The sequence below is a fragment of the Eulemur rufifrons genome, chromosome 8 (genome assembly GCF_041146395.1).
Source record: "Eulemur rufifrons isolate Redbay chromosome 8, OSU_ERuf_1, whole genome shotgun sequence".
Lineage (NCBI taxonomy): Eukaryota > Metazoa > Chordata > Mammalia > Primates > Lemuridae > Eulemur > Eulemur rufifrons.
The window spans coordinates 14995713-15023226 of record NC_090990.1 but is presented as its reverse complement, the minus strand read 5'-3'; the positions used below and the strand labels follow the sequence as shown (position 1 = coordinate 15023226).

The window sequence follows — 27514 nt, the reverse complement described above, 5'->3', positions numbered from 1 at the left end:
TAGTGAGTTATTAACGATTATCACCACTTCATGCTGCTTTCCTGTCCTCTCTGTAGTGAAAGGTGGCCCTAAAAACACCATTCAACTGTACCACAATTGATGCATCTCTTGCCTGCTAACTTTTTGACTATGATTCTTGGCAGACAAATAAATGATATATAGCTGTTAGAAGAAATGCAAAGGAAATTGGGATCACAGAGGCAGACTAAACTGGTCTGAAGGAAGAGACTCAGGGCTTCCTTTGAAGCACACTAGAGGTATATCTTACCACCTGCTAACACTGCTCAGTACTTGCCAGGAAAATTTTCTAAAATGAAATCATGGATTCCAATTGGAATAGCAATCCCCAGGTTATACTGTCATTTAAATTACTGAACTAAAAGAGCCTTCTGAAGACCCAGAAAAAAGAATAATGGTTCTGTTTGAACTAGGAGCTTGCCTAAACTTCCACTGTACCAGCAAAAGAATGGTAACACCGCAAATAAGTACTTGAAGACATCCACTGGGAAGAGGTGAGAAGCTCAGTTGCAGGGATCCTATCAAAACAAAGTAAAAGCCCTCCGAGCTAGAAAGGAAAGTAAAGATTTTAGAAGCCAATGGAAAGAACTGACTTTTTCACATGCTATTACCCTCCACATTCCACAGTAGGGATTTTCTTGATCCTTACTTATTTTGCTGCAGTCTTGGTTTTGTCATTCGCTTTTCAAAACGTTCCAAAGAAAGCTTACAATTCAGATGCTATGTTATGTTGTCCAACTACCAAGATTAAGGTATGTATGAGTGGTTAATAACAAAGCTTACTTTTCTAGTTAGTCACCTGTTTTAAAAAAAAGGACAATATTAAACTTTATTCTGAACCTTCTATTAAAGAACCATTGTAATGTTTTACACCTGATAACAATGAGATGAATGAGTTTCCTAATAAGAGGATCCCCTTGTCCTGCTCAGGCAACAGTTTCTCGGAACTCTGGCTATCTACATCTTCCCAGACATGATCAGAGGCTCCTTCCACTGTAAATACACCTTGGGTATTTCTAGGAGGAAGATACAACTTATTAAGCATTAATGAATCATATGTATTTTTCTATCATCAAATAAGATTTTTAAAAAAACAACAAAAACAAATATACAACCCCATCTTCAAATGTTTAAAACCTTTGTGATTAGCAAATACAGCAAAAATGTTAACATTTGTTATATCTCAATAGCTGATACATGGATTTCAATTACATTATTCTCTTGAGAGAAGGAAAGTCTATATTAGAAAGTACCAAGATCTGCCATTCTTCTTACAATTTAACATAAAAGATTAGATACCAAGATTTAATTTAAAAGTTTTAAGTACATACACCCCTGCTAACAGTTTTTTAAAATGATCTATGTCATAAGTGACACATTGAAAATGGGCTACCACAAGTACTTTCCAGTTTCTAAAAGTAATGTAGTATATGTATATCTACCTAGATCATAAAGTGGCCTGATTTTTTTTCTGAATAAAATACCAATCCACCCCATTCCTGGTTTAACTCTGTGTTTAATAAATACAAGATATTTATATAATACACAAAGCTGAATTTCATATCTTCTCATTTGATCCTCATAACAAGTCTCATTTTGTAGATGAGAAAATTCTCATAGACAAAGCATCCCATTCTTCTCTTATACCACGATCAGACCAAATAAATGATGGCAGCAAAGAGAATCCAGAGAAATTATAATAAAAATAAAGTAGTCACTTAGCTAAACAAATCATTTTGCCTTAATAAAAAGTAAAACAAAATAATCAATGAAATGAAGTCATTAAGAAATCTCAGGCTCAATCTCTCAAAGACCAAACATAAACTGGCAGCACCTGATTCAATGGTTTTTATCAGCTAAAAGCAGTAAACAGTTAAAAATCAACGATCCAACGACACTTCATAAAAGCCCAACTCCATTCTTTCATGTTTAATATAATATTTCCAAAACTCACTTTTGGGGAGAAACATTATTTAAAATAACTTCTGAGAAATCTGTTGTACAACATGGTGACTATAGTTAATAACATACTGTATTGCTGAAAACATTAAGAAAGTGGATGTTAAGAGCTCTCATCCGCAAAATGATAACAATGTGAGGTGTAATGCATGTTACTTAGCTAGATTTAGTCATTCCACAATGTATAAATACTTCAAAACATGTTATGCACAATACATATGATTTTATCCGTCAATTTAAAAAATAAAAACTTCTGAGTTCTCACAATACTTTGTATACATTTTTGTTGTATTGTTTCTTTCATTGTAGCTAATTATTATTATCTGTAACCCTAAATTGGACTGTGAATTCTTTGCAGGAGGGCGTAGTCTTTATCTTTGAACCCTTAGAATCTAGCACTGTGCCTAAAACAGAGTATTACAGTTGTACAATTAATGTGCATAGAGTGTACAGTGATGTGAATCAGGAACTAGCACATTTGGAGGAATCTTATTTTGTTCAGAAAATGTCTCTATTTTACTTTTTTAAAAATTTCCCCTCCATGGTCGGGCGCAGTGGCTCATGCCTGTAATCCTAGCACGCTGGGAGGCCGAGGCGGGCAGATTGTTTGAGCTCAGGAGTTCGAGACCAGCCTGAGCAAGAGCGAGACCCCCGTCTCTACTAAAAATAGAAAGAAATTATCTGGACAGCTAAAAAATATATAGAGAGAAAAATTAGCCAGGCATGGTGGTGCATACCTGTAGTCCCAGCTACTTGGGAAGCTGAGGCAGTAGGATTGCTTGAGCCCAGGAGTCTGAGGTTGCTGTGAGCTAGGCTGACGCCATGGCACTCTAGCCTGGGCAACAAAGTGAGACTCTGTCTCCAAAAAAAAAAAAAAAAAAAAATTTCCCCTCCATATTATTAATACCGATACTCTACCCTTCACCCTTTCTGCCTCTAAATCCCACTAGAATTTTTATGCTGAATTGTAACACTTAAGAGTATTTTGCCTTCTCTCACACATTTATGTATACATTAGGCTATAAATTATCTGAGAGTGGGGACCATGTGTTGTACATTATCTATATCTTGGTCCATTTACAGTATCTCTCAAAATATAAGAACTTTATTGAATTGATCTAGATTATCTTTTCAGCCTGCCACATTTTTTCTCAGTCCTCCAGTAAGTTATTTTGGAGCATAGTTCCAAATGAGAACACTGAAATGATGCTATTCAAAAAAAAGGAGGAGGGGCAAGAAAATTAATCCTAGATCTATCTTCTGAATGTATGCACCATACTTCATATAATGAGAACTCCAATGATTTTAGGCATTTTTTTTTTTTTTTTTTTTTTTTACACCAGCAGGTCAAAATGGCAACATAGACAACTCTGTCAGGAATAAATTTCCCAGCCACCTCTGGCAGATCCTCAAAAGAGGGTCTCCTGCTAGGCATGGGGATGTAACAGAATCCTATAATCAATCTTATCTGTGGAGGTAATCTGAGTTAATTCGCAAAAAACCTGAAAGCTAGTCCTACTCTCTGATTCCACCTATAGGCACGTAGGGAGAAATCAGAGAAAAGCCTGGGATAAGCCACTTGAGAATAGTTATAGCATGATCAAAAGCAAAACTATTCACCTGAACTCTGACCTAACTATCCATGCTGCCAAACACAGTGCTTGGCAGCCACCACCCAAGCCTGTACCGACTGGAATCAGCATGACTGCGTCACAGGGGAGATCAGGGCACCTTATAAAAGCAAAGGGCAATACAAACATAAAGTGAAAATATTAAGACCACTGATTCTTTTCTTTTAAAGTAAGAAAATTAATCTTCAATTCTCAGTTTAAATTCTATTATACCAAGTTCCAGCGGACAGTCAAAAAAATTTTGCCTGTTGGATTTTTGCTCTGCTAAATAAACAATTCATCAAATTTTTGGTCAATCTTTTGTCCTATAGATATTTTCATTATAACAGCATTCGTGATCAAATTTCAATGAATCTTAAATTCTTCTACCCATACATTTTGTGTATTTTCTGTAATTTAGCACTTTTACTAATTAAAGTTACCATTCTTTATGTGATTTTTTAAAAAACACTTTCAACCTACAGTGTGACTATTACATGAACAGGTTCCAAAATTTATTTAATCCACACAAATTTCTTGTCAAAAATCATATCAGTGTCGTTAATTTACTTAACAGCCTATATCTCTTTCAAACACACACACACACACAAGCTTCCAAAATTACCACCTATAGGCTGGGCGTGGTGGCTCACGCCTGTAATCCTAGCACTCTGGGAGGCCGAGGTGGGCGGATCGTTTGAGCTCAGGAGTTCGAGACCAGCCTGAGCAAGAGCGAGACCCCATCTCTACTAAAAATAGAAAGAAATTATATAGACAGCTAAAAAAATACAGAAAAAATTAGCCGGGCATGGTGGCACATGGCTGTAGTCCCAGCTACTCGGGAGGCTGAGACAGGAGGATCCCTTGAGCTCAGGAGTTTGAGGTTGCTGTGAGCTAGGCTGACGCCACAGCACTCACTCTAGCCTGGGCAACAGAGTGAGACTCTGTCTCAAAAACAAAACAAAAAAAACAAAAACAAAACAAAAAAAAAATTACCACCTATAATAGAGAAGAGAGCTTCCTCTGGTACAAACAGAGAAGAGAATTTCCTCTGGTATAAATAAGAATATATATAAAGAGATAAAGTGACTTTTTCCCCCATGGTCTTTACATAAGATAAATTATAATACAGAGCTGTTATTGATCAGATAACCATATCTAACAAAATCTATTTGAAAAGTTAACCAATGGCTTAATGGAAGCCTCTGAGCTTCATTAGATAGTATTAGCACATCACCGAGCCTATAAAAATGGTAGGCATACATACGCCAGACACACACTTCTGAAGTCTCTACTGAGAAATCCATTAACTTGAAGAAGCTTAAGAAAGGCACCTTAATAGTCCATCTGAAAATCCCTTTTACTTATTTTAGAACAAGTCTCAGGCTATGCACAACTAAGCTACTTCTAATTCAATATAAAATATATCTTCTTAAATCAGAATCCTCTAATGAAAACAGTTACCCAATATAAAATTTAAATCCAGGAATAAACTAGTAAGATTTCTCTGGCATATTTTAACTGCTAAAAGGCAGTGGAGAAAAAAAATTAAATGTTTTACATGAAAATAAAAAAACTAAATGCTGGAAAATCAGTTACTATAGGAAAGCCTCACTAATGTGAAATTCACTGAGGAATAATCTAAGGTACACAGAGTAACAAACCGAGCCAAGAAAGGAAAAAAAGTTTTTCTTCAATAAATAGAAGGCTACTTTAAACAGAGGGGCAATTACTCTAACCCAGTAAAGTCCAACTGAGTAAGTTTGTTTATTTTATAGAAGCTCCACTATTATGTGACATCGCTAATAACCAAACACACTCAACCCCGAAGACAATCTGCTCAGGTTCAATTGCCATGACCTAAAAAAACACTTTCGTCTTCACATAAAAGTTATTACAGGGCAGAAGAAAAAAAAAAAAAGTTATTACGAAACCAAATAAAACCATCATTTGTTAAAGCAAATATATTCAAAAGTATAGTAAATATAAAAATGCATGGAAATGTTTAAGAAAACAAAACGAGGTGAGGTAAGTTTTAAATAGCAATATTTAGTATGAAAAATGCATTATTTACCCATCTTGACTACCATAGGACTATAATACCACATTAAGTTAGGGTCAAAAATTAACATATCTAAAAACAATGTTTAAGCCAAAACGGAGAATGTCCTCCCAATTAAATAAATCCAATCAGACAAACAAAAAACCCAAACCTCTTGTTTCCATAAAAATCCAACTTTGATATTGATAACATTTTCCATTAACCAAAATCCACTAAACTCAATTACCAAAACAGCCTAAATTATCTCTCCAATCTCAGTCTCTTTACTCCTTTAGCTCACCTTTACAGAGCATATTGGACTAATCTCCTCTAAACATATATTTCAGTACAACCCCCGCTTGCTCAAAAAAACCTCACTGCTACCCCTGGCCAGACCCTCCTCATGCTCAAATTTCTTAACCTGGTTTCGTCAACCAAGGGTATCCAGAACATGGCTCCAACCTTCCTCTCTAGTGTCCTCTAGTTACACTTCTAGAGGAACCTTCTCCAGTCAAATCATTTGACCCACTGACTTCAGAATACCTTGTACCTTCATAATTAAAATATTTTCTTCTTCTTGGCCGGGCGCGGTGGCTGACGCCTGTAATCCTAGCACTCTGGGAGGCCGAGGTGGGCGGATCATTTGAGCTCAGGAGTTCGAGACCAGCCTGAGCAAGAGCGAGACCCCATCTCTACTAAAAATAGAAAGAAATTATACAGACAGCTAAATATATATATAGAAAAAATTAGCCGGGCATGGTGGCGCATGCCTGTAGTCCCAGCTACTCGGGAGGCTGAGGCAGGAGGATTGCTTGAGCCCAGGAGTTTGAGGTTGCTGTGAGCTAGGCTGACGCCACGGCACTCACGCTAGCCTGGGCAACAGAGTGAGACTCTGTCTCAAAAAAAAAAAAAAAAATATTTTCTTCTTCTTAAGATTAAAACTGTGGAAAGCAAAGCAAAATTTTCTAAATAAATCTAAAAGTTGGTAAGAATGAAATGTATGCAAACCTTATTTTAAGAGAATAAGTTAATTTCTAGTGATTATCTAAAAGAAGTGAGAAAAAGAAAAGGTTTGGTAAAGAAACAAATCCACATCTGTCTCTCAAGATTTTAACATATTCATTCAATTTTTGATTAAAAACTCTTGTGAAAGAACTGGTTCTGAAAAGACAACAACGGACTTGGAAACCCTGGACAGTTCGCAAATACTTAACTCACCTGATAACAGTTTATGATTCACTATCAGGGCCCAGTCTATTTCTTTTTCTTTTCTTTTTTTTTTTTTGAAACAGAGTCTCACTCTGTTGCCCAGGCTAGAGTGCCGTGGCATCAGCCTAGCTCACAGCAACCTGAAACTTTTGGGCTCGAGCAATCCTCCTGCCTCAGCCTCCCGAGTAGCTGGGACTACAGGCATGCACCACCATGCCCGGCTAATTTTTTTTCTGTATATATTTTTAGTTGGCCAGATAAGTTGTTTCTATTTTTTAGTAGAGATGGGGGTCTCGCTCTTGCTCAGGCTGGTCTCGAACTCCTGACCTCGAGTGATCCACCCGCCTCGGCCTCCCAGAGTGCTAGGATTACAGGCGTGAGCCACTGTGCCTGGCCCAGGGCCAGTCTATTTCTAAACTACTGGTATGTAGTGTAGGCTTGTAGATTGCCAGTCCTTTCTAGAGAAAAGTACACCCCTAATTCACCCCAGAAATTTAAAAAAATCTTAAATTGTTTTAAAGGAAAAATAATTATGTTCATAACCATAAATAATATATTAGCAAGTTTTGGCTACTTTCAACACATTTCTAAGCACTGATTATAGCCTCGACTTAAACAAAAATTAACTTTCCAAAAAAATACTAAGATAACTTATTTAAACCAATCCTCTGGATTAGAATTAACTAGAACACAATAGAATAAATACAGTTTTCCAAATCCTAAGTTTCTTTGTTAAGACATTTACTTTTTGTGGGAACAACGCCTGACACAAAATTTTTTAAAATCTATCACAAAAAAGAAAATACCAACACTAAGACTTGGTTTAAAATATTCAGAGGACAAAGAAATGTTTATCAACTTGTAACCTACAGTTATTTACTGGAGACACTGACACTCATACACAAAAGAATGAGGCAGCATCTGAGATATCAGATCTTCACTGCATAATACTTAGAGCCCTGGAACTAAGACATCAGCAGCCTCCTGAGCTATGACAGATAACAAAAGGGTTATTCCGGCCAGGCGGGGTGGCTCACACCTGTAATCCTAGCACTCTGGGAGGCCGAAGTGGGAGGATGGCTCCAGGTTAGGAGTTCGAGACCAGCCTGAGCAAGAGCGAGACCCTGTCTCTCCTAAAAAATAGAAACAAATTAACCGGAAAACTAAAAATATATAGAAAAAGCTAGTCCGGCATGGGGGTGCATGCCTGTAGTCCCAGCTACTTGGGAGGCGGAGGCAGAAGGATTGCTTGAGCCCAGGAGTTTGAGGTTGCTGTGAGCTAGGCTGACGCCACAGCACTCTAGCCTGGGCAACAGAGTGAGACTCTGTCTCCCAAAAAAAAAAAGGGGGGGGGTTATCCCCATGTATCTCATTAGCAGGGCTACAGCCAAGACAGAAAAGCAAGAATCAAAAAGAATATAGAAGAAAGAAAGGAACAGAAAGGTGAAGGGAAAGGCTGGAGAAATGGACAGAGGGGAAGACAGCTAAATGTATAACAACAGAAAGAGGAAGAAGAAAAACCAACAAAAATAGAGAGCATGTTGTTGAGGTACAAAGAAAGCTGTAATTGCCTGAGGGACATTAGTCCCAAAGGCAATGCACCACTGAGACTACACACCCTCCCACAAGGAGTTGCCCAAGAAACCATTATATAAGAAAGTTTTAGGAGAACCACTCTTCTTAGAAAACCTGACTCTTGAGATGAATTGAACCCAGAATCTAATCTACTTTTTTCTGAATATTCTCAAACTGTATTCCTTTATTACACTTTATTACAATCATGTAAATTATATATTTTGATTTTTAAGAGTTTTAGCCAGACTTAGTTTGATAAGTTCTCAACCAAAGTTTAAATTAATATGACTTGCAATCCCTTCAAATGAAGCATCATTACTAATATTGTTTTTCTTTTTAAATAGCTTTTGATAGTTTATGGTAATACCATAGAAGAGGAAAATCTTTTTTAAAAAGAGGCTAAAACAAAAGATAAAACTTCTCAATGAACTATTTCTTAATCTGAGTATCTATGAAAGTCATGCAAGAAATAGCGGATGAGGTCTGAAACAAGCATTTTCTTTTTAAAAAGAATAGGGCTAACAGAACTGGTGAGTGGGCCTAGAACAAAAATTATTTCATGGAGAGGAACATAGTAAAAACTCAAAGTCAAGAAGAGTTAATGAAATATCACTAAGGGCAGAAAGATACAAAAAAATTAATATTTTGCTTTTGCTTGGTCTCTCCAAAACAGAAGGATATCCCTGGATTGGCCTGAACATCCTCAGAATGCTAGGACTTAGGACTAAGGGGATATTACAATAGTTTGAAACTCTGAAACCAATACTACGGACTCCAAGAATCTTTTCAGGCTATGAGGAAGCTTACATGAACTTAGATTCTTTGACCCCAGAATATATTTTGACATTTGTTCACCAGGAAAAGGCACTTCTCAAAACTGACACACATCATGAAGGTTTTTTCAGAAAGTATTTAACTATGTCGTAAATAAATAATTTAGCCAGAACAGTTTCTGAATCATTCTATCTGAAAATTCAGAATGAGAGTTGTCACTGAGAGGTTTGGTTCTTTGGATTTGGCTTTCTCTATGTTTTGTTTATTTTCTCTTACTTTCCATCACCTTATATTGCCACTGTCTTTCCACTCCCATCCTTTACTTTCATCCTCTCCATGTGCACAGACACATACAAAAAGAATATCAGTACCACTATGTATGTGTGTATGTGCACACATACACACATACATATATATGTGTATGTACACACACAAAGACACACATGGCAACAGACCCGATATCAGATATCAGAGTATAAACCAAAGACAAAGACATAAATAATATTGCAGAATGGGAATAAATCCATTTATTCTTATTTCTATGATAAAACAAAACTGCGGTTGGTAACTATAATACAACTCACCAGATGGCTCCTCAGGCTCACTTTCATTTTCTTCCTCAGGTGGGGCTTGAGGGGGTGGTGGGGGAAGCTTCTTTTCCTTCTCTGCTTTAGCATTTCTTTCTTCTTCTGAGTAATATTCATCTTCTGAAAGGTTAGCCAAGCTTTCATCCATCTCTCTGTACTCCACCTAGATGGAGATTATACCAGGGAAAGCTAAATACAGTGAACATCTAAAATCAGGGACTTTATTTGGAACCATCAGTGAATGTGAATTGCTTTCTACCTTCAAATTTCAAGGGAAATAAGCATGTAACAAGGAGCAAGCCAGCTTATAATAGGCAGTTATTAAAAACAAAAGCCTTTGTGGAATAATCTGGTGTCAGTTCAGGTTTAGCCTAATCTATAACTTTTATATCACAGCACTGACATTCAGGTTATTGGCCCTAAGGCTCTCTACAACTCCTAAAGAAAATTTTTAACTGTGTGTATCACACTCACATACTGGAAGTTTCAACAAAAGGTTAAAATAATCCTCAGTTAGATAAAAATATAGTTAACTAGAGTACAAGTCTGTTTAATGCCAAGCCTGTGCTTCTAACTACTATTCCATGGGAAAACAGCAAAAGAATTCCAGGAAAGAAATGGGGGGGAGAGGTGGGAAATAAAGGTTACAAACAACAGTCAAACTGAAACTATAAAAAGGTGCATTTGCTTAAAAAAATGCACCTAAGAAAGCTGAATGATGAGCAAAGAACTCTTATTACAACAAATTAAGGAGTAAGTGATGTGGAAATGAAGGCCACAAGTCTTACTACTAATTTACACTGGTTATAAAGGAGAAAGAAGCAGGTCATTAGTAAAAAGAGGAAGCAGTCTTAGTGAATGTGTGTGTCATTGCGGGTAACGGAGCACAGGACAGGGAAGACTATATTATGGACTGGTTGGCCAAAATGTGTCATATGGTATTACAGATTGTCATCAACACTAGAACACTGTCGAATTGTCATTGTGACTTCCACCCTAATTAAGATTCTAGAAAGTCACAGAAACTATAGCTCTCTATTATGGATTCAATAAAAAGATTTTAATTATTATAAATTCAAATAAAAAGATAAAATGACTAAAATAAAAGCAATGTATTAGGTGTGGAGATAGAGCAAAGACAACATGGTTTCCACATATAACATACTTAATGTATTAGATTTCCAAAATAAACTGTCCTGTGGATTACAGTGAATGTAATACATTTTAACATGCTAAATATCTTTGAAATAGCGCCAGATGGCTGGTTACTTTTATATTACCTTTTTCTTCTCTTAAATGGTAAGACCACAAGATTTGGGGGATTAACTGGGGAGGTAGAAGTGTTTTACTGAAAACAGGGATTGAGTTAAAAAATGGAAACAAAAATTAAGAATAGGCCAGACCATCAAGCCTATAATCCCAGCACTTTCGGAGGCTGAGGTGGGAGAATCACTTGAGACCAGAAGTTGGAAATCAGCCTCAGCAACAAAGACATCCCCGCACCCCGACTCCCATCTCTACAAAGAATAAAAAAATTAGCCAGGTGTGGTGGTCCACTCCTCCAGTCCCAGCTACTTGGGAGACTGAGATAGAAGGATCCCTTGAGCCCAGCCCAGGCCCCAGGAGTTTGAGGGTGCAGTGAGCTATGATCACGCCATTGCACTTCAGCCTAGGTGACAAAGCAAGACTCTCTCCCTCCCAACCAAAAAAAAAAAAAAAAAAGAAGAATAAATTGTCTAGTTCTGACCCATGCTCTAAGAATCTTATTTAACATGAATATTCACCTACTAAAATAATGAACACTGAGTACATGGCACAATGAAGAACATGAATAAGTGGGTCCCTGCCCTTAATAAACTGAAAATCTAGTTGCAACTAAATGATCCTGACCAGGTGGCCATCTCATAGAGGCTCTTTACAATAAAACCTACAGAAATGTAGATGATACTAAACCTTACCCTAATTGACTAAGATAAACTGTAGGAATAGATCTTAAGACAATGGAGAAAAAGCAGCAAGGAGGAAAAAAGGTTTCAAAGGGGGAATGGGGTCAGAAAATGTAATAAATGTTTATAGTATGCAATTTTCTTTCTCCTTTTTACCCCTCAACAGTACTTGACCCTTCCCTTCTCCACAGTTTCAGTGTTTTGATCCCCTGCTCATCAATCCTAGTCATTCAATAATCACTTAAATGCCTAATATGGAACTGGGCAATGTGCAAATTTTGAGACGAACACAAATACTACAAAATCCTTTTTACTGCAGTAGTTCAGGTTTTCCCAAAGGATGTTCCATTAAATACTATGCCCTTTGAAGGAATAAGGGATCCAAGATTAAGTTTGGGAAACTGCATTCTTTACAGGTCCCCTCTAGGAGATCATAACGCACATTAAAGGTAATGAGAAGTTTTACAGCAAAAAAATAATCTTTTCTCTGTCAGTGATGAGGTAAGTTTAAAAAAAATCTTTTCAACATTGTTTAATCCAATGTTTTGACAAAGAAATAATTATTAACATGAAATACACTTGGAAAAGGCTGGTCTAGAGAGAGCTCTTAGCCACCAGGAAAAAAATTAGGAAAACACCTACAAGTAGGAGCAAGAACATCTAATGGTAGTACTAAATGTTTTTCCTTTATTTGTTTGTTTTTAGAGACAGGGTCTCATTATGTTGTCCAGGCTGGCATGCAGTGGCTATTCACAGGCACAATCTTACAGCATTGTGGCCTCAAACTCCTGGGCTCAATTAATCCTCCCACCTGAGCCTCCTGTAGCTGTAGCTGGACTACAGAAATGTGCCACAGTCCCCAGCTAATAGTTTTTAGAAACAAAACAAAACCGTTCCACAGAACCCTAGGGTTCTTCAGGATTTCATTTATTATTTTAATTTTAAATGTATTATTAAAACAAATATACACTTATATGTTATTAAACCAAACCTTAACCCTAAGACCAACGTATTAACTTGTACTGCTTGGGTAACTCAATTTTGGGTAGACCTAAGAATGAAGTTTCATCTACTACCTCTGTTCAACTTAGAGTGTCCCGAGATGATGACAAGGCAAACTGAAAACAAACAAACAAACAAAAACAACCTTTTGCACTATTTATCAATCAGTACTGGACTGTCACAATACTACATAAAAAACAACAAAAAAAACCTAGAAATAAAATTGGATTCTAAAGCTGAAACAAGACTGCAACTATCATGCTTAACCTCCAGTCTCAAATTGGCTTTATCAACAGCCTCATTTTCTCATAGACTGACAACCACAATAAATGTTACAAATTTAAACTTCTTAATACCTAATACTTTAGTACTTTATTTTGAGATTTTGCATAAAATTTTATTTTGTTGAAAAGGGTTTCCTCATTTAATAAAGTTTTAAAACCATCTGAAAGAATCATACAAACTCTAAAAACTAAAAACTATTCCCCTGAGAAAAGGAATAGGTACTTGAGCCCAAAGGACTGGTAATCTCTCCTCCCTAAGTGAAAACCTCAAAGACTTCAGAAGTTGTACAACTACTTACAACCAAGGACATAAAGATATCCCAACAGGCAGACTATGCGTAGGCCAATTATTCCTACTTTTACATCGATGACTCTCAGACTTTCAGCTCTAATCTCTTCCTTCTCATCCCCACCCTCACTACAATGATACATTCACTCCCCAATCACCTTAAAGCGCCAGTCTTTTTTTTTTTTTTTTTTTTATCCTTCTTTTAGTTCATCTAGGGCACAACTACCAGATTAACTTTCCAAATAATATATTTTCTGACAGCTTAAGAGATGAACACCAAATTTTTCAAACTAGCACATAAACTCTGGTTCTAACTATTCAAACTTACTTCTCATCACTTTCTAATGTACTACTCAAAAAGCTCTCAATGTTGTTCTACCCTAAAATCCCTAAAAACTACTCCTATCTTTTCTGTCGATTCAATGACTAAAATCTGAGGCTCACCTGCTCTGCAAATTATTTTCTAATTATTCTAAACTTAAAAATATATCTTCCTCTTCTCTGAATGCTCACAGCACTTATGGTCTGTACTTCATAGTCTAGTTTAGGGCTGATAGAATTTTTTGTGATAATGTAAAGGTTTGTACCAGTGCTTCAAATACTGTGGTCACTGGAAACATGTGGCTATTGAGCACTTACAATATAGCTAGTGGGACTAGAGAAATAATTTTTAATTTTAACTTAAACTTAGTAGCCACATGACTACTCGCTACCATACTGGACAGCACAAATCTAGTGCTGGACACAACTCTACAACCCACACACTACAGATCCTATCAATCTATCTTGCTCCTAGACAATTTGTCTCTAATTAAATTAATTTGTCCATTGTTTCCAACATTCAGTTGTCCCCTCCGGACTCCTTGTGGCTTCTCAAACCACTTTGTACTATATTTCAAGCAACTTCCACTTCCTTTTCTCCACTGGCAGTACTTAACTACTGGTCACCTTCTTACTATATGTCAAACACTACAATAAGCATTTTGTTTACATTATATCTAAACTTAATAACCTTACAAGGTAGGGTTTATTTACCTGAGAAAATAAATCATGGAAGATGAACTACATAACTCCAAAAAGCCTGTCCTTTTCCTGAATACCTTTCTAAATTCTGCTTGGTTTCGAGGCCTAGCTCAAAAGACCACCATTCCTGAAGCAGTACAGTGTTCCTCAAGGTCCCAACCCAACTTGCCAATTTCATCTCTTAAATATTTTGCCATAATTTTGGCATACACACAACCTGAAGTGAGTTTATTCTGAAGCTGATAAAACTTAAGCTTCTGGACTGCTCAATTGCACGAACCCCAGCAAATACCCTACACCTGATTTTGATTACATAATCATGTAATTTTTTAAAAAGACGGTCCCCAAAACTGGATTAGCTCCCAGGCCATGAAACATAGATATATACGTGGCATACACCTCAGAACTCTTGTAGCAAGACCTGTCTATACTGGCCTCAGCTTGCTCTTTACTGTTTAAACGGATCTACTCTATCCTCAGAGGCGTTTCCTCTGGATTCTAAGACTGGCTATGAATGGGTAGGTTTCCCTTGCTCCTTGTTTCCTAATTGCTCCCCAAAATAAACACACAACAGATTTTCCTTTTGAAAGTTGAAGAGCTAATCACAATGAAAATAAAAACAAGATAAGAGAAATTACAACACAGGAGAATTACAAAGAAAAAATTCTTACAGCATGCCCCAAATTGATCTACAGATTCAACACAATCACAATTAGAATCACACTGCCTAAATTCATATGGGAATGCCAAGGACACAGAACAGCCAAAACAATCTTGAAAAAGAACAAAGTTGAAGAACTCACACTTCCTGATTTCAAAACTTATTATATGAAGCTAGAGGAATCAGGACAGTGTGGTGCTGGCATAAGGACACAAATATAGATCAATGGGATAGAATCCAGAAATAAACCCTTATATTTATGGTCAATCAACAAAGGTGCCAATCTTTCAATGGGGGAAGGAACAGTCTTCAATAAATTGTGCTGAGACAACATATAAAAGAATGAAGCTGAACTCCTACCTCACACCACATACAAAAATTAATTGCAAAAAGATCACAGACATACATGCAAGAGCTAAAACTACAAAACTCTTGCACAAAAACATAGGAGTAAATCCTCATGACATGGGATTAGGCAGTGGTTTATTACATATAACACCAGAATCAAAAGGAACTAAAGAAAAAGAGGTAACTTGGACCTCACCAAAAATTTAAAACTTCTGTAACCACATTATATAAAGAACTCTTACTACAAAACAATAAAAAGGACAGCCTGTTTTTTAAAAATGAGCCAAAGATTTGAATAGAAATCCAAAGAAGATATACAAATGGCCAATAAGCACATGAAAAGATGCTTAACATCATTAGTTAGTAGGGTAATACATATCAAAACCATAATGAGATCCCACTTCACACCCACTAGGATGGCTATAGTAAAAGATAGACAACATCAAGTCCCAGGAACGATATGGAGAAACTGGAACCCTCATACACTACTGGTGGGAATATAAGATGGTGTGGCTGCTATGGAAAACTGTTTGGTAGTTCCTCAAAAAGTTAAACACAGAGTTATCATATAACCCAGCAATTCTACTCCTAGACACATACCTAAGAGAACTGAAAACAAATGTTCACACAATAAACTATACATTAATGTTCACAGCAGCATAATGCATAACAGCCAAAAAGTGGAAACAAATCCAAATGCCCATCAAATGATGAATGGATAAACAAAATGCCCTGTATCCACATAATCCAGCCATAAAGAGTTACCAAGTACTGGATGGAAGTACTACAACGTGGATGAACCTTGACAACACGCTAAAACCAAATACAAAAGGCCACATATTATATGATTAAATGTCCAGAATAGGTGAATCCATAGAGACAGAAAGTAAAGTAGTAGTTGCCAGGGGCTGGGGTTAGGGGAGAATTGGGATTGACTACTAACGATACAGTGTCTGGGGGATGATGAAAATGTTCTAAAACTGACTGTGGTGCTGGTTGCACAATCTTGTAAATATGGTAAAACCCATTGATTTGTACACGTTAAAATGGCGAATTTTTATCTTATGTGAAGTACCTCAATAAACCTGTTTTTAAAAATATCTTACCACAATGGCTTCTGACCACACTGCCTACTGAAATAGTAAAATAAAAATGCCATTGGACTTCTGACCTCTATTTCATTTCTGAGGGTTGGGGGTCACTACTCTGTACTTTTCTAAACCATGCTTTGGTAAAAGCTCCAAAAAGCCTTTCCTCCAAAATGGCCTTTTACCCAGTACTGGGTATACTTTGTAGCGATCTTTCAAGTGGGTAGCTGAATCTGAGGGCTCTCATAATACTCATCTCAAGAAGCTCCTCATACACACCGACTTGGTTATTTCCACTTAAAAATTATTACAGCTAGGCCAGGCGCGGTGGCTCACACCTGTAATCCTAGCACTCTGGGAGGCCGAGGCGGGCAGATCGTTTGAGCTCAGGAGATCGAAACCAGCCTGAGCAAGAGTGAGACCCTGTCTCTACTAAAAAATAAAAAGAAATTAGCTGGACAGCTAAAAATATATATAGAAAAAAATCAGCCAGGCATGGTGGCGCATGCCTGTAGTCCCAGCTACATGGGAGGCTGAGGCAGAAGGATTGCTTGAGCCCAGGAGTTTGAGGTTGCTGTGAGCTAGGCTGACACCACGGTACTCTAGCCAGGGTGACAGAGCAGGACTCAGCCTCAAAAAAAAAATTATTACAGATAATCTGTTACAAGCATAAATTATTTAAATTGCACAGATTTATTTAAACATTTACTTATTTATATCCACATATATTTCCAGTTTTTGTTTCAACTAGACTATGAAATCTCAAGAAAAGGCCCAAGTCTAAAGTCTGTGCCCTAATACGGCCCCAGTGCCGTGCACACTGTTAAGAGTCCAACGTAGTCCTTTGTTTCAAGGGCCTGATGATACCCTGTCACAACACAAATGTGGGGCTACATTCCAAGTTCCACCACTTAAGCTTTGTGACTTTAGGCAAGTTGCTTAAACTGTGTGCCTCAGTTTACTCTTTCCTAAAATGAGGTTAGCAGTACCTGCCCGTTGGTGTTTAGCAAAAAATTTTTTAAATGATGCGTGATACGCTGAAGAGAGTATCGGGCACACGGAAATGTAAGCAGTTATCGTCTGTTGGGAGTCAAATCTTTTTATTCCCACATATTTGCACCTGGTCTTGCTATTAAGCCCTTGTAAATTGCAAACATCGTTGTCTTGATATCAACCCTCTTAATCAGCTCCCTCACCTGAGCCAAAAGTAAAATGAGAGAATAAAAGAAAAAAGACGAAGAAAACTCCTAGCATCCAGCAAGGGCGCAAAAGAAAAAACTATTCCTTTCTTTTCCGTCTCCGTTGGCGAAGGCGGTTTCTTTAGCATCACCCTACAGTCGCCCTGTGCACACAGCCGAAAGGCCATCGATGTAGCTCAACAGCTTCCAGACACATCCGCGGACAAACAAGTGATGTCTCCAACAACGCCAACCGTAACCCCACGTCAGGGAGCCATTTTTCCCAGTCAAGGAAATGAAAAGGTGTACAAGAAGTAATAAGTCAAATATCCCTGCCTTCAACCACCGGTCTCCAATTCCGCACGTCGCCCAAGTCCCAAAACAAAGACCGTATTCAACCCCGGCAGAGACCTGCCCTTCTCACACCCCGCCTGCCCAGCTGCAGGGGAGGTGGGGCAGGCGGTCGCGGGGCTCAAGGCCCGAGGCCGGGGTGGCGGGTGAGGGCTGGACGGGTGAGGGCTGGACGGGTGAGGGCTGGACAGCCTCGGGGAAGCTGGGCACCGGGTTGTGTCGTTCGAGGGAGGGGTCGAGCCTCACCTTGGCCCGCTTGCGCCGGCTGGTCCGTCGCCCCTCCGGAGTCTCTGCTATTCCCGTTTCCATGGGGGTCGCGGACCCAGGCACGACGGTAGGCCCGGCTTGAGGCCCGGCAGACCCCGGCGGCTCGGCCAGACCCCCGGGCGGCGAGGCCCGCGGAGGCTCCTTCTTGCGGGGCGTGCGCTCGCCGGCCGCCCCCGGCCCGACCTCGGCAGGGCCCGACAGGCCCGCGGCCGGCGCGGCCACCTCGGAGCCGTTCTCAGCGCCGCCCGCCGCCCCGGGACCAGAGTCCGTCCCGGCCGCCGCCGCCGCCGCCGCCGCGGCTGCCGCCTTCTTCCCAGACAACATCTCGGGCCGCCGGGCCGCCGACGGCCGTAGGGGCCGCTGAGCCTGCCGCTCCGTGGGTCCGGAGCCGCCTCGCCTAGCCTCACGCCGTCCGAACACCGCCAACCGCTCTCGTGCACGCACGCGCCGAGCGCGCTCCCGCCGCGTCGGAACAAAAAGGCCCCGGGACGCCCATTGGCCCCGCCCCTCACTCACAGCCATAGAGCGGCGTCCTCGCGGCCAGAGCGACGCCGTGCAAAGAGCGCGATGCTCGCCTAGAGCGTCTCCCCGGCCTTTGGAGTCGGTCCCAGCACAGGCTGTGGTCTTAGGGCTTCTGGGCCAGACTGCACCTCCGAGGGCGACCATTTATTTCCTCCAGGGACTTGCGGGCGTGTACCCACGAGTTCATTCATTCTCTCAGCCACTCATTCGTCAATTCAACCAATATTTTATTAATGCTTACTGCACGACACAGGTTAAATTACTAAGTTTTGCTTTCAAAGAACTTACAGTCTAATGGCGGGAACACACTGAAGTGCCTTGGTAGATCATCTTATTTATTCATAATTGTCTTGCTTAGACTGGGGAAAACTTGGAAAGCATATGACTTTCCATGATAATAAAATGGAGAGAAGTTAGGTAATTCAGGTTTTTGAGTCCAGATGGGATTGCTCCTGCCCCCAAGTTTTTGTTCAAGTTCTTCCTTCTGTCTGGCACCACCTATAGAAAATAGTGAGCAGATGTCAAAGATGTAACAAACACGCTATTGAGAGAACAATATCCCTCACCCCCATGTCTCCCAACCCCACACAGATAACTCCTCTTCCTACTCCAGGTTACTTCTTTCTAATGATGGTGGTGGTGGTTTATTTTTTTAATTCTTCCAAGAATCCCTCACTGACGCAACACTGGAGCAAGTCTTGTGTTCTTCTAGCATATTTCCACTTATTACACAGATCTATAATTGCCTTTTTAATTGTCTCTTCAAAGTATAGTTTTCAAAAAATTATTCTATTTACATGAAGCTCAAGAACTGGTCAAACTGAGCTCTAGTGATAGAATCCAATCAGCGGTTGTCTGGAATGGGGTGTGGGTTGACTGCCACAGAGCAGGAGAGAATTTGCTGGGGGTGATGGAAATGTTTTATATCTTGATGGAGGTGATGGTTACAGAGGTGTATATATTCATCAAAACTCACTGAACCATACATATAAAATAGGTGTATTTGTTTTATGTAACTGTACTTCAATTAAGTTAATTTTTTAAAAAACTAGGCAAACAGGCGCGGTGGCTCACGCCTATAATCCTAGCACTCTGGGAGGCCGAGGCAGGAGGATTGTTTGAGCTCCGGAGTTCGAGACCAGCCTGAGCAAGAGCCAGACCCCGTCTCTACTAAAAATAGAAATTATATGGACAGCTAAAAATATATATAGAAAAATTAGCCGAGCACGGTGGCACATGCCTGTAGTCTCAGCTACTTGGGAGGCTGAAGCAGGAGGATCGCTTGAGCCCAGGAGTTTGAGGTTACTGTGAACTAGGCTGATGCCATGGCACTCTAGCCTGGGCAACAGAGCAAGACTCTGACTCAAAAACAAACAAACAAAATCTAGGCAAACAAAAAAAGAGGCAATCAAGTCCAGGAATACGAAAAAAATGTGCAAGAAAGAAAATGTACCCAGGCGTCGTGGCACGTGCCTGTAGTTCCAGCTACTCCGGAGACTGAGGTGGGAGAATGGCTTGAGTGGAGGAGTTCGAATCCAGCCTGAATAATAAAGCCACGCCATTTCTTTTCCCTAAAAAAAAAAGAAAGAAAGAAAATGTACAACATATGGCTCAACTGTGAACTATATTGACATGGCCATAATAACATAAGCAATGAATATTGTGTTAACCAAAGTGATAGAATTATATTGAGAGACTGGAGAAAAGAGAAAGTTTGTGGGGAGAGGGATGAGAAGAGTTTAGGGAAAGGGGGATGAAGTGGAGATGGGGGAGGTGCTGCTTGGGAGCTACATCTTCATGTTCCATCATAAAAATACAATATATAATGTCAAAATTGAGAAATCAAGAAGTAACAGTAGGCCGGGCGCAGTGGCTCACGCCTGTAATCCTAACACTCTGGGAGGTCGAGGCGGGTGGATCACTCGAGATCAAGAGTTCGAGACCAGCCTGAGCAAGAGTGAGACCCCCGTCTCTACTAAAAATAGGAAGAAATTATCTGGCCAACTAAAAATATATAGAGAAAAAATTAGCTGGGCATGGTGGCACATGCCTGTAGTCCCAGCTACTTGGGAGGCTACGGCAGAAGGATTGCTTAAGCCCAGGAGTTTGAGGTTGCTGTGAGCTAGGCTGATGCCAGGGCACTCACTCTAGCCCACGCAACAGAGCAAGACTCTGTCTCAAAAAAAAAAAAAAAAAAAGAAGTAACAGTAAAGCATATTATTTATCAAGATAAATACAGAAGAAATATATAAAAGAGTTGGAATTGGTTGTTTCTGAGGCTTGAAATGTTAGGGTGGGAAGAGGTGAGGTTGGGGATTGAAGCTTGTTTGAATTTATTTATTATTTATTTATTTATTTACAGAGTCTCACTCTGTTGCCCGGTAGAGTGCAGTGGCATCAGCATACCTCACAGCAACCTCAAATTTCTGGGCTCAAGCGATCCTCCTGCCTCAGCCTCCCAAGTAGCTGAGACTACAGGCGTGCACCACTACGCCTGACTAATTTTTTATATTTTTTAGTTCCCCAGCCAAATTTCTTTCTATTTTTAGTAGAGACCAGGGGAGGAGGGGAAATCTCATTCTTGCTCAGGCTGGTCTCGAACTCCTGAGCTCAAGTAATCCTCCCACCTCGGCCTCCCAGAGTGCTAGGATTACAGGCATGAGCCACCATGCCTGGATGAAGCTTGTTTGTTTTAAATCCCATAATTCCATCTGACTTGTTTACACATTTAATAATTTGATAAAACTTGAAATTCGATTTTTAAAATATGCATATCCTTTGACCCAGTAATTCCACTCTTAGGAAAACATTCTAGGGAAATATTTCAGTATGGGTACAGATTTAACTTCAATGCTGTTTATCTCAGATTATGTATTATATAATAAGAATAAAGGAGAACTAACCTAAAAGCCCAAGAAATGATCAGTTGAATACAGTCATAGCTGTATAATGAAGTTTCCATCAATGACAGACTGCATATATGACCTGATCCCATAAGATTATAATAATGTATTTTTACTGTACTTTTTCTATGTTTAGATATGTTTAGATACACAAATACCATTGTGTTACAATTGCCTACAGTATTCGGTACAGTAACATGCTATACAGGTTTGTGGCCTGGAAGCAATAAGCTATACTGTATAGTCTCGGTGTGTGTAGTAGGCTATACCATCTAGGTTTGTGTAAGTACACTCTATGATGTTTGCACAATGATGAAATCACTTAACAATGCTTTTCTCAGAACATATCCCCATCTTTACACAACATTTTACTATGTATCAGAATATCTGTTATTAAAACTGATATTTTTACATAAAGAATTCCTATAAAAAATAGATGTCAAAGATGTACCATGCTATGAGAGAACAAGCAGGATGATAAAGCTGGTCAAAGAAGAATATGAGAAATATGGAATATATATATGGAATATATAGGAATATATGGTCAGTACTCAGTAGGAAACAAAATACTGGAATGTGATTGCAAAGTTAAATAGGAAAAAAATGGTTAATGTTCTACAAGTCCATTAAACTGTAAACTTTGGGGGTTATCTTTTCTATCAGACAATTTCCATCTATTTGCAAAAAAAAAATCAATTACGATTTATCCCTTTTTCCTAGAAATAAGTAATTCATTTCAGTTCTTTTTATTGTGATGCAATACACATAATGTAAAATTTACCATCTTAACCATTTTAAGTACACTGTTTAGTAGTATTAAGTGCATTCACATTGTTGTGCAAACAATTTCCAGAACTCTTTTCATCTTGTAAAACTCTCCATCTGTTAAACAACAACTCTACCCCTCCCTCTAGCCCTTGGCAGCCACCATTCTACTTTCTGCCTCTATGAAATTGACTATTCTAGGTACCTCATATAGGTAGAATCATATAGTATGTGTCTTATAATTGGCTTATTTCACTTAGCATAATGTCCTCAAGGTTCATCCACATTGTAACATGCCAGAATGTTCTTCCTTTTTGAGACTGAATAATATTCCATTGTGTGTATATATTAATACATTTTATTTATCCATTCATCTGTTTATGGATACTTGGGTTGCTTCCACATTTGGCTGTGAATAATGCTGCTATGAACATGGGTGTACAAATATCTCTTCAAGACCTGCTTTCAATTCTTTCGGGCATATCTAAAGGTGGAATTGCTAGAGCAAATTATCCATTTTAAAATGTTAACATCAAACATTACAGAGTTTGGACCATAATCAATATGAAATATTAAGTCAAACAAAGTTACCTTGCCCTAAAGCATCAGGTGACCAACAGGTGGGCCTATCAGACAATATCCTAGTATGACTGTGAAAGCACACGCAGTAATCTCTTACCTTATTTCCAGTTGTGGATAGTTTCTCTGCAGTCCACTGGCGATGAGGCTAGGCATTCTGTATTGTCGGCCATTTTATTCCCAGGGGCTAGGCCCGGAAATACTGCTGAGTGAACGAGGAGGCCTACATCACCAGGCTGTTGTGAGGGCACCATGAGGTGACACTTGCAAACTGCCTGTCACAGCACCCACATTGTGGGTGCTTTAGACCTAGGAGGAGTTAATAGTATTGTTATGCGGCAGCTGGGTGGGGGAAGGGAGCTGGTTATGACTCAAGGGAGTGGGGGTGCCCGTGACTCTTGTCATGGAGGGGACTAAGAGAGGGTCCTGGGGCCTGTGTCCCTCCAGGCCATAATGCTGGGGGAACTAATATTTCTTTTTAGGAGTCTCCATGGGATACTTGCCTCCTCAGGCACCATGGGAGCAGTGGCGGCTTGGCTGATAAACTACAAGCCAGCCTTGTTTGGGTTCCTACTCCTTCTGCTGTTGCTTAGCAACTGGCTGGTCAAGTATGAACACAAGCTCACCCCCTCAGAGCCCCAGCAGGTGAGCAAGAGGCGGCTCGGCTTTAGATGAGGGACATGGGATCTGTACAGCTAGATTGGGGCGTGGGGGACAGCACAGGTATCAGGATAACGGGGCAAGACTGAGGAATCTAAGACTCTGGTCCCTGCTCTGCAGCTTCCTCTTGGGTGATGGTGGACAAATCACCTCCCTCCACAAGGCCTCAGTTGCCTCCACTGTAAAACAGGGACCATTCCAGACTCTTCTACTTCAGTTTGATGTCAACTTGCTATGGCGACAGAAACTACTTTAATGTGGAAAAAATTAAAATGGATGAACCAGAGATACATGTATCAACATAGATACCTCTCTAAGATATAATAATGAAGATAGCAGAAATGTGCATAGATTATGACCTCTTTTATATAATGTTAAAAAAACGGCCGGGCGCGGTGGCTCACGCCTGTAATCCTAGCACTCTGGGAGGCCGAGGCGGGAGGATTGTTTGAGCTCAGGAGTTCGAAACCAGCCTGAGCAAGAGTGAGACCCCGTCTCTACTAAAAAAAATAGAAAGAAATTAGCTGGACAACTAAAAATATATAGAAAAAATTAGCCGGGCATGGTGGCACATGCCTGTAGTCCCAGTTACTTGGGAGGCTGAGGCAGAAGGATTGCTTGAGTTCAGGAGTTTGAGGTTGCTGTGAGCTAGGCTGATGCCACGGCACTCTAGCAAGCATGACAGAACAGGACTCTGCCTAAAAAAAAAAAAATGCAAAACAATACCCTATTTAGTTTATGGATGAGTATGTGTCGTGAAAGTATTTTAAGACAGGATGTCTCAACCTTGGCACTATTGACATTTTGGGGCAGATAATTCTTTGTCATGAGGGGCTGTCCTGTGCACAGTTGGAAGCCTGGCGGCCGGCGACCCTAGCCTCTACCCATGAGATGCAGGTAGCACCCGCTACCCTATTTGTGACAACCAAAAATGTCTCCAGACGTTGCCAGATGTCCCTTGAGGAGGGGAAAATAACCTCCCATTGAGAACTACTGGTGTAAAGAAATGTGTGGAAAAAATAAATACCAATTTCAAGATTACAGTTGAGAAGATGTTCAGGGAGGGAGGGGAATGCTATAGGAGGGTTCTTCAATTATATTTGTGATATTTTATTTCTTAAGCTGGTATGAGAATATAAGTATTTGTTATAATATTTACTTTTTTTTGCATGTTTGAAATATTTATTTTTTAAATGTTTCTAAAGACCAGTCATTTGTAGCTAAATCCAACAAGAAAAAATAAAGTGTTATCATTATTCAGGGGAGGGGTCAGATGAGGATTACAGATATAGCATGTCGTGAGACCACTGAGACTTTGAAGTTTGAGATTTTACTAGGCCTGACAAAATGCTCAGAGAGGCCCATTGGAGAAACAAAGGCCCTGAAGATGGATATATTTGGGTTAAGGGCTTTATGTCTTCTGTGACTGGCAGATTACTGGGCTACCTTATTTATTCCTATGAACCAAAGGCAACCGCCAGACTTGGGAGTTTGGGGCTGCATGATGCTGAGAAAGTGACCTTCCATCGCTGGGCCCCAAGTTTCAACCATAGAATGTGACAAGGCAGTCCCCTTGCAGGCTGTTGTGAGACTCTGCTAAGATGATGTTTATAAAGCACCTGGCATGGAGCAGGTGTTCAAACAAGGAAGGGAGTATCACTATTAACCAACTTTTCCCCTTTCCCGGTGGTGGGGAGCTTAGGAGGAGGCAGAGACACCAAAGGCTTCTGAAAACAAACCCAACACCAATGCCATGAGCAGGAAAGAAGTGGAGAGAATGCACGCTTGCTTCGCCCTCCAGGACAAAGTCTTAGAACGGCTTTTGTTCAGTGAAATGAAACTGAAGGTCTTAGAAAATCAGATGTTCATCTTATGGAATAAAATGAATCGCCACCGGCGGTCAAGCAGACGTCGGAACTTTCCCACAGGGAGACACAGAATGAGGAGGCAAGAACTGACTTTCTCCACCCTCTCTGACTGTACTTCCAACTCCCCACCCTGATGAGGCTGAGGGGGCCGGCCTGCGCTCTTACCCTGACTCAGTAAAACCCGGTCAGAGGCTTTCGAATGTTCTTTGTAAATCACTCACGTTGGAGAGGTGCCTAGGCTCTAGGAGGACCACCAGAGGCTGCAAGGATGTCTCTGGGAAGGAATCACAGCCCGTCAGCCAGGTAGCACACAGTGACAGCCTCACAGGGCTCTAGAGCCCACCCCTTTCTAGCCTTTCTAGAGCCTTCTGTTAATGGGGCTCCTGGTCCCCCGCCCTATGCTGTTCACCTTGGGTGTCCCCTCTCACCCTGCGCTCGGAGGCCAGAGCGAGCTCCGCCAAGCCCGGCTCTGATAACATTCATTGCCTGTTCTAGAGCCAATGTCTGGCCGCAATGGTCTAGTAAAGCCCACATTCCTTCCCGTGGTGTTCAGGCCCTCCGTGACCTGACTCCCTTCCAGCCCTTTCCCGCTCCGTCTCTCCCCCTCGCACACCTTAAACTCTGTGCCAGAGTCTCCTAAACATCAGTCATTTGTGTGTCACCTTTGCGATTTTTGCCATCACCAGGAACCACCTCAATGTTTAACTCAGTATTATCCCTTTAAGTTGACTCTTTATTCTTAAATAAATTTATCTGTAAAGGAAAATAAATAGCAATTTCTCTGTAATTAAAAACTACAGGCCGGGCGCGGTGGCTCACGCCTGTAATCCTAGCACTCTGGGAGGCCGAGGCGGGTGGATCGCTCAAAGTCAGTAGTTCGAGACCAGCCTGAGCAAGAGCGAGAGCCCGTCTCTACTAAAAATAGAAAGAAATTATCTGGCCAACTAAAATATACATAGAAAAAAAAAAAAATTAGCCGGGCATGGTGGCACATGCCTGTAGTCCCAGCTACTTGGGAGGCTGAGGCAGTAGGATCATTTGAGCCCAGGAGTTTGAGGTTGCTGTGAGCTAGGCTGACGCCACGGCACTCACTCTAGCCAGGGCAACAAAGCGATACTCTGTCTCAAAAAAAAAACCAAAAAAAAAAACAACTACAGAATCCTTGGTTTAAATAGATCATGACTGTAAAAATAAAGATTAGGAAAACAAAACTATGTTGTTAATTGCAACCAGAGCTAGGTTGCTGACTGATGGATCTGGGTCTGTGAGTTTTGTGTTAAAAAGTGAGATTAGCAAGTGCTAGAGTTTGAAAGACAGGCTAGCACCTAGCTGAGACTTTTCTCCATAAGGAGAATTGGAAAGGAAATCACTACCTCACTGATTCAGTGTGACTTAAGGCCATGTTGGTGTCCCACCAAAAGTCGCCTCTCTCAACACAGGTCTCATGCATCCTCACCAAACCAGAGGACTTGCCCTCCCCCCAATGCATCCACCTCTTTGCTCACATTTTCTTCCTCTGTGACCCCTTATTTTCCGCTTTCTGTTGCTATAATTCTTCACTTAACCCAAAACCACTGCCTCCAGAAAGCTTCCCTCAACCCGGCTGTAGTGAATCTCTTCCTTAGCACTCTCAGCATTTTACCTGCAGTTCTACAGTAGAATGTATCACAGTCTGCTGGGATTCGAGTTGTACACATATCTACACTCCCTCCCCATGCTAGATTATAAACCGTTTGAGGACAAGTATATTAATATTTATATCCCTCTGTAGCTCCTTACACAGTGGCCAGTATACAGTCAGTGCTCAATAAATAACATCGATGATTGTTGGTCACTGTCTTATGTGTCCAGATATGTTCTCTCCCCTCTCATTTTACGATGACTCTCCCATATCCTATTTTGTTTAAGAGCAGGAGCTCCGGAGCTAAATCACCTCGGTTGTAATCTCAACAGTACCAACTCTCAACTGTGTGATCTTGGACAACTCTAAGTTGTTTATTCTTGCTG

General features: G+C 40.2%; 2 protein-coding genes across 4 annotated transcripts in view; one reads left to right on the top strand and one right to left on the bottom strand.

Annotated features, from left to right (window-relative positions):
• Positions 1-18659, bottom strand: part of KDM1A (lysine demethylase 1A) — a 59914-nt gene extending 41255 nt beyond the window's left edge. For 2 of the 3 annotated variants that reach the window (XM_069477445.1, XM_069477448.1), the window contains exons 1-2: positions 18190-18659; positions 9771-9936 (exon numbers count right to left, since the gene is read on the bottom strand). In XM_069477445.1, the coding sequence (XP_069333546.1) occupies positions 9771-9936; positions 18190-18534 (511 nt within the window). In that variant the 5' untranslated portion in view covers positions 18535-18659. The remainder of the gene's footprint in view (positions 1-9770; positions 9937-18189) is intronic. The other variant, XM_069477447.1, reaches the window with a different exon arrangement.
• A 4773-nt stretch (positions 18660-23432) lies between these two features.
• Positions 23433-25641, top strand: TEX46 (testis expressed 46). Its single transcript, XM_069479154.1, has 2 exons — positions 23433-23624; positions 25342-25641. Exons 1-2 carry the CDS (start codon positions 23433-23435, stop codon positions 25639-25641), a joined length of 492 nt encoding a protein of 163 aa, XP_069335255.1.
• Positions 25642-27514: the final 1873 nt, after the last annotated feature.

What these genes read in the sequence shown, in the direction of transcription:
- TEX46 (XM_069479154.1), top strand. Translation starts at nt 23,433, where the DNA reads ATGCTGGGGGAACTAATATTTCTTTTTAGGAGTCTCCATGGGATACTT. An exon ending in CCCCCTCAGAGCCCCAGCAG is followed by an intron (nt 23,625 to 25,341) that starts GTGAGCAAGAGG and finishes TGGGGAGCTTAG; the next exon opens with GAGGAGGCAGAGACACCAAA.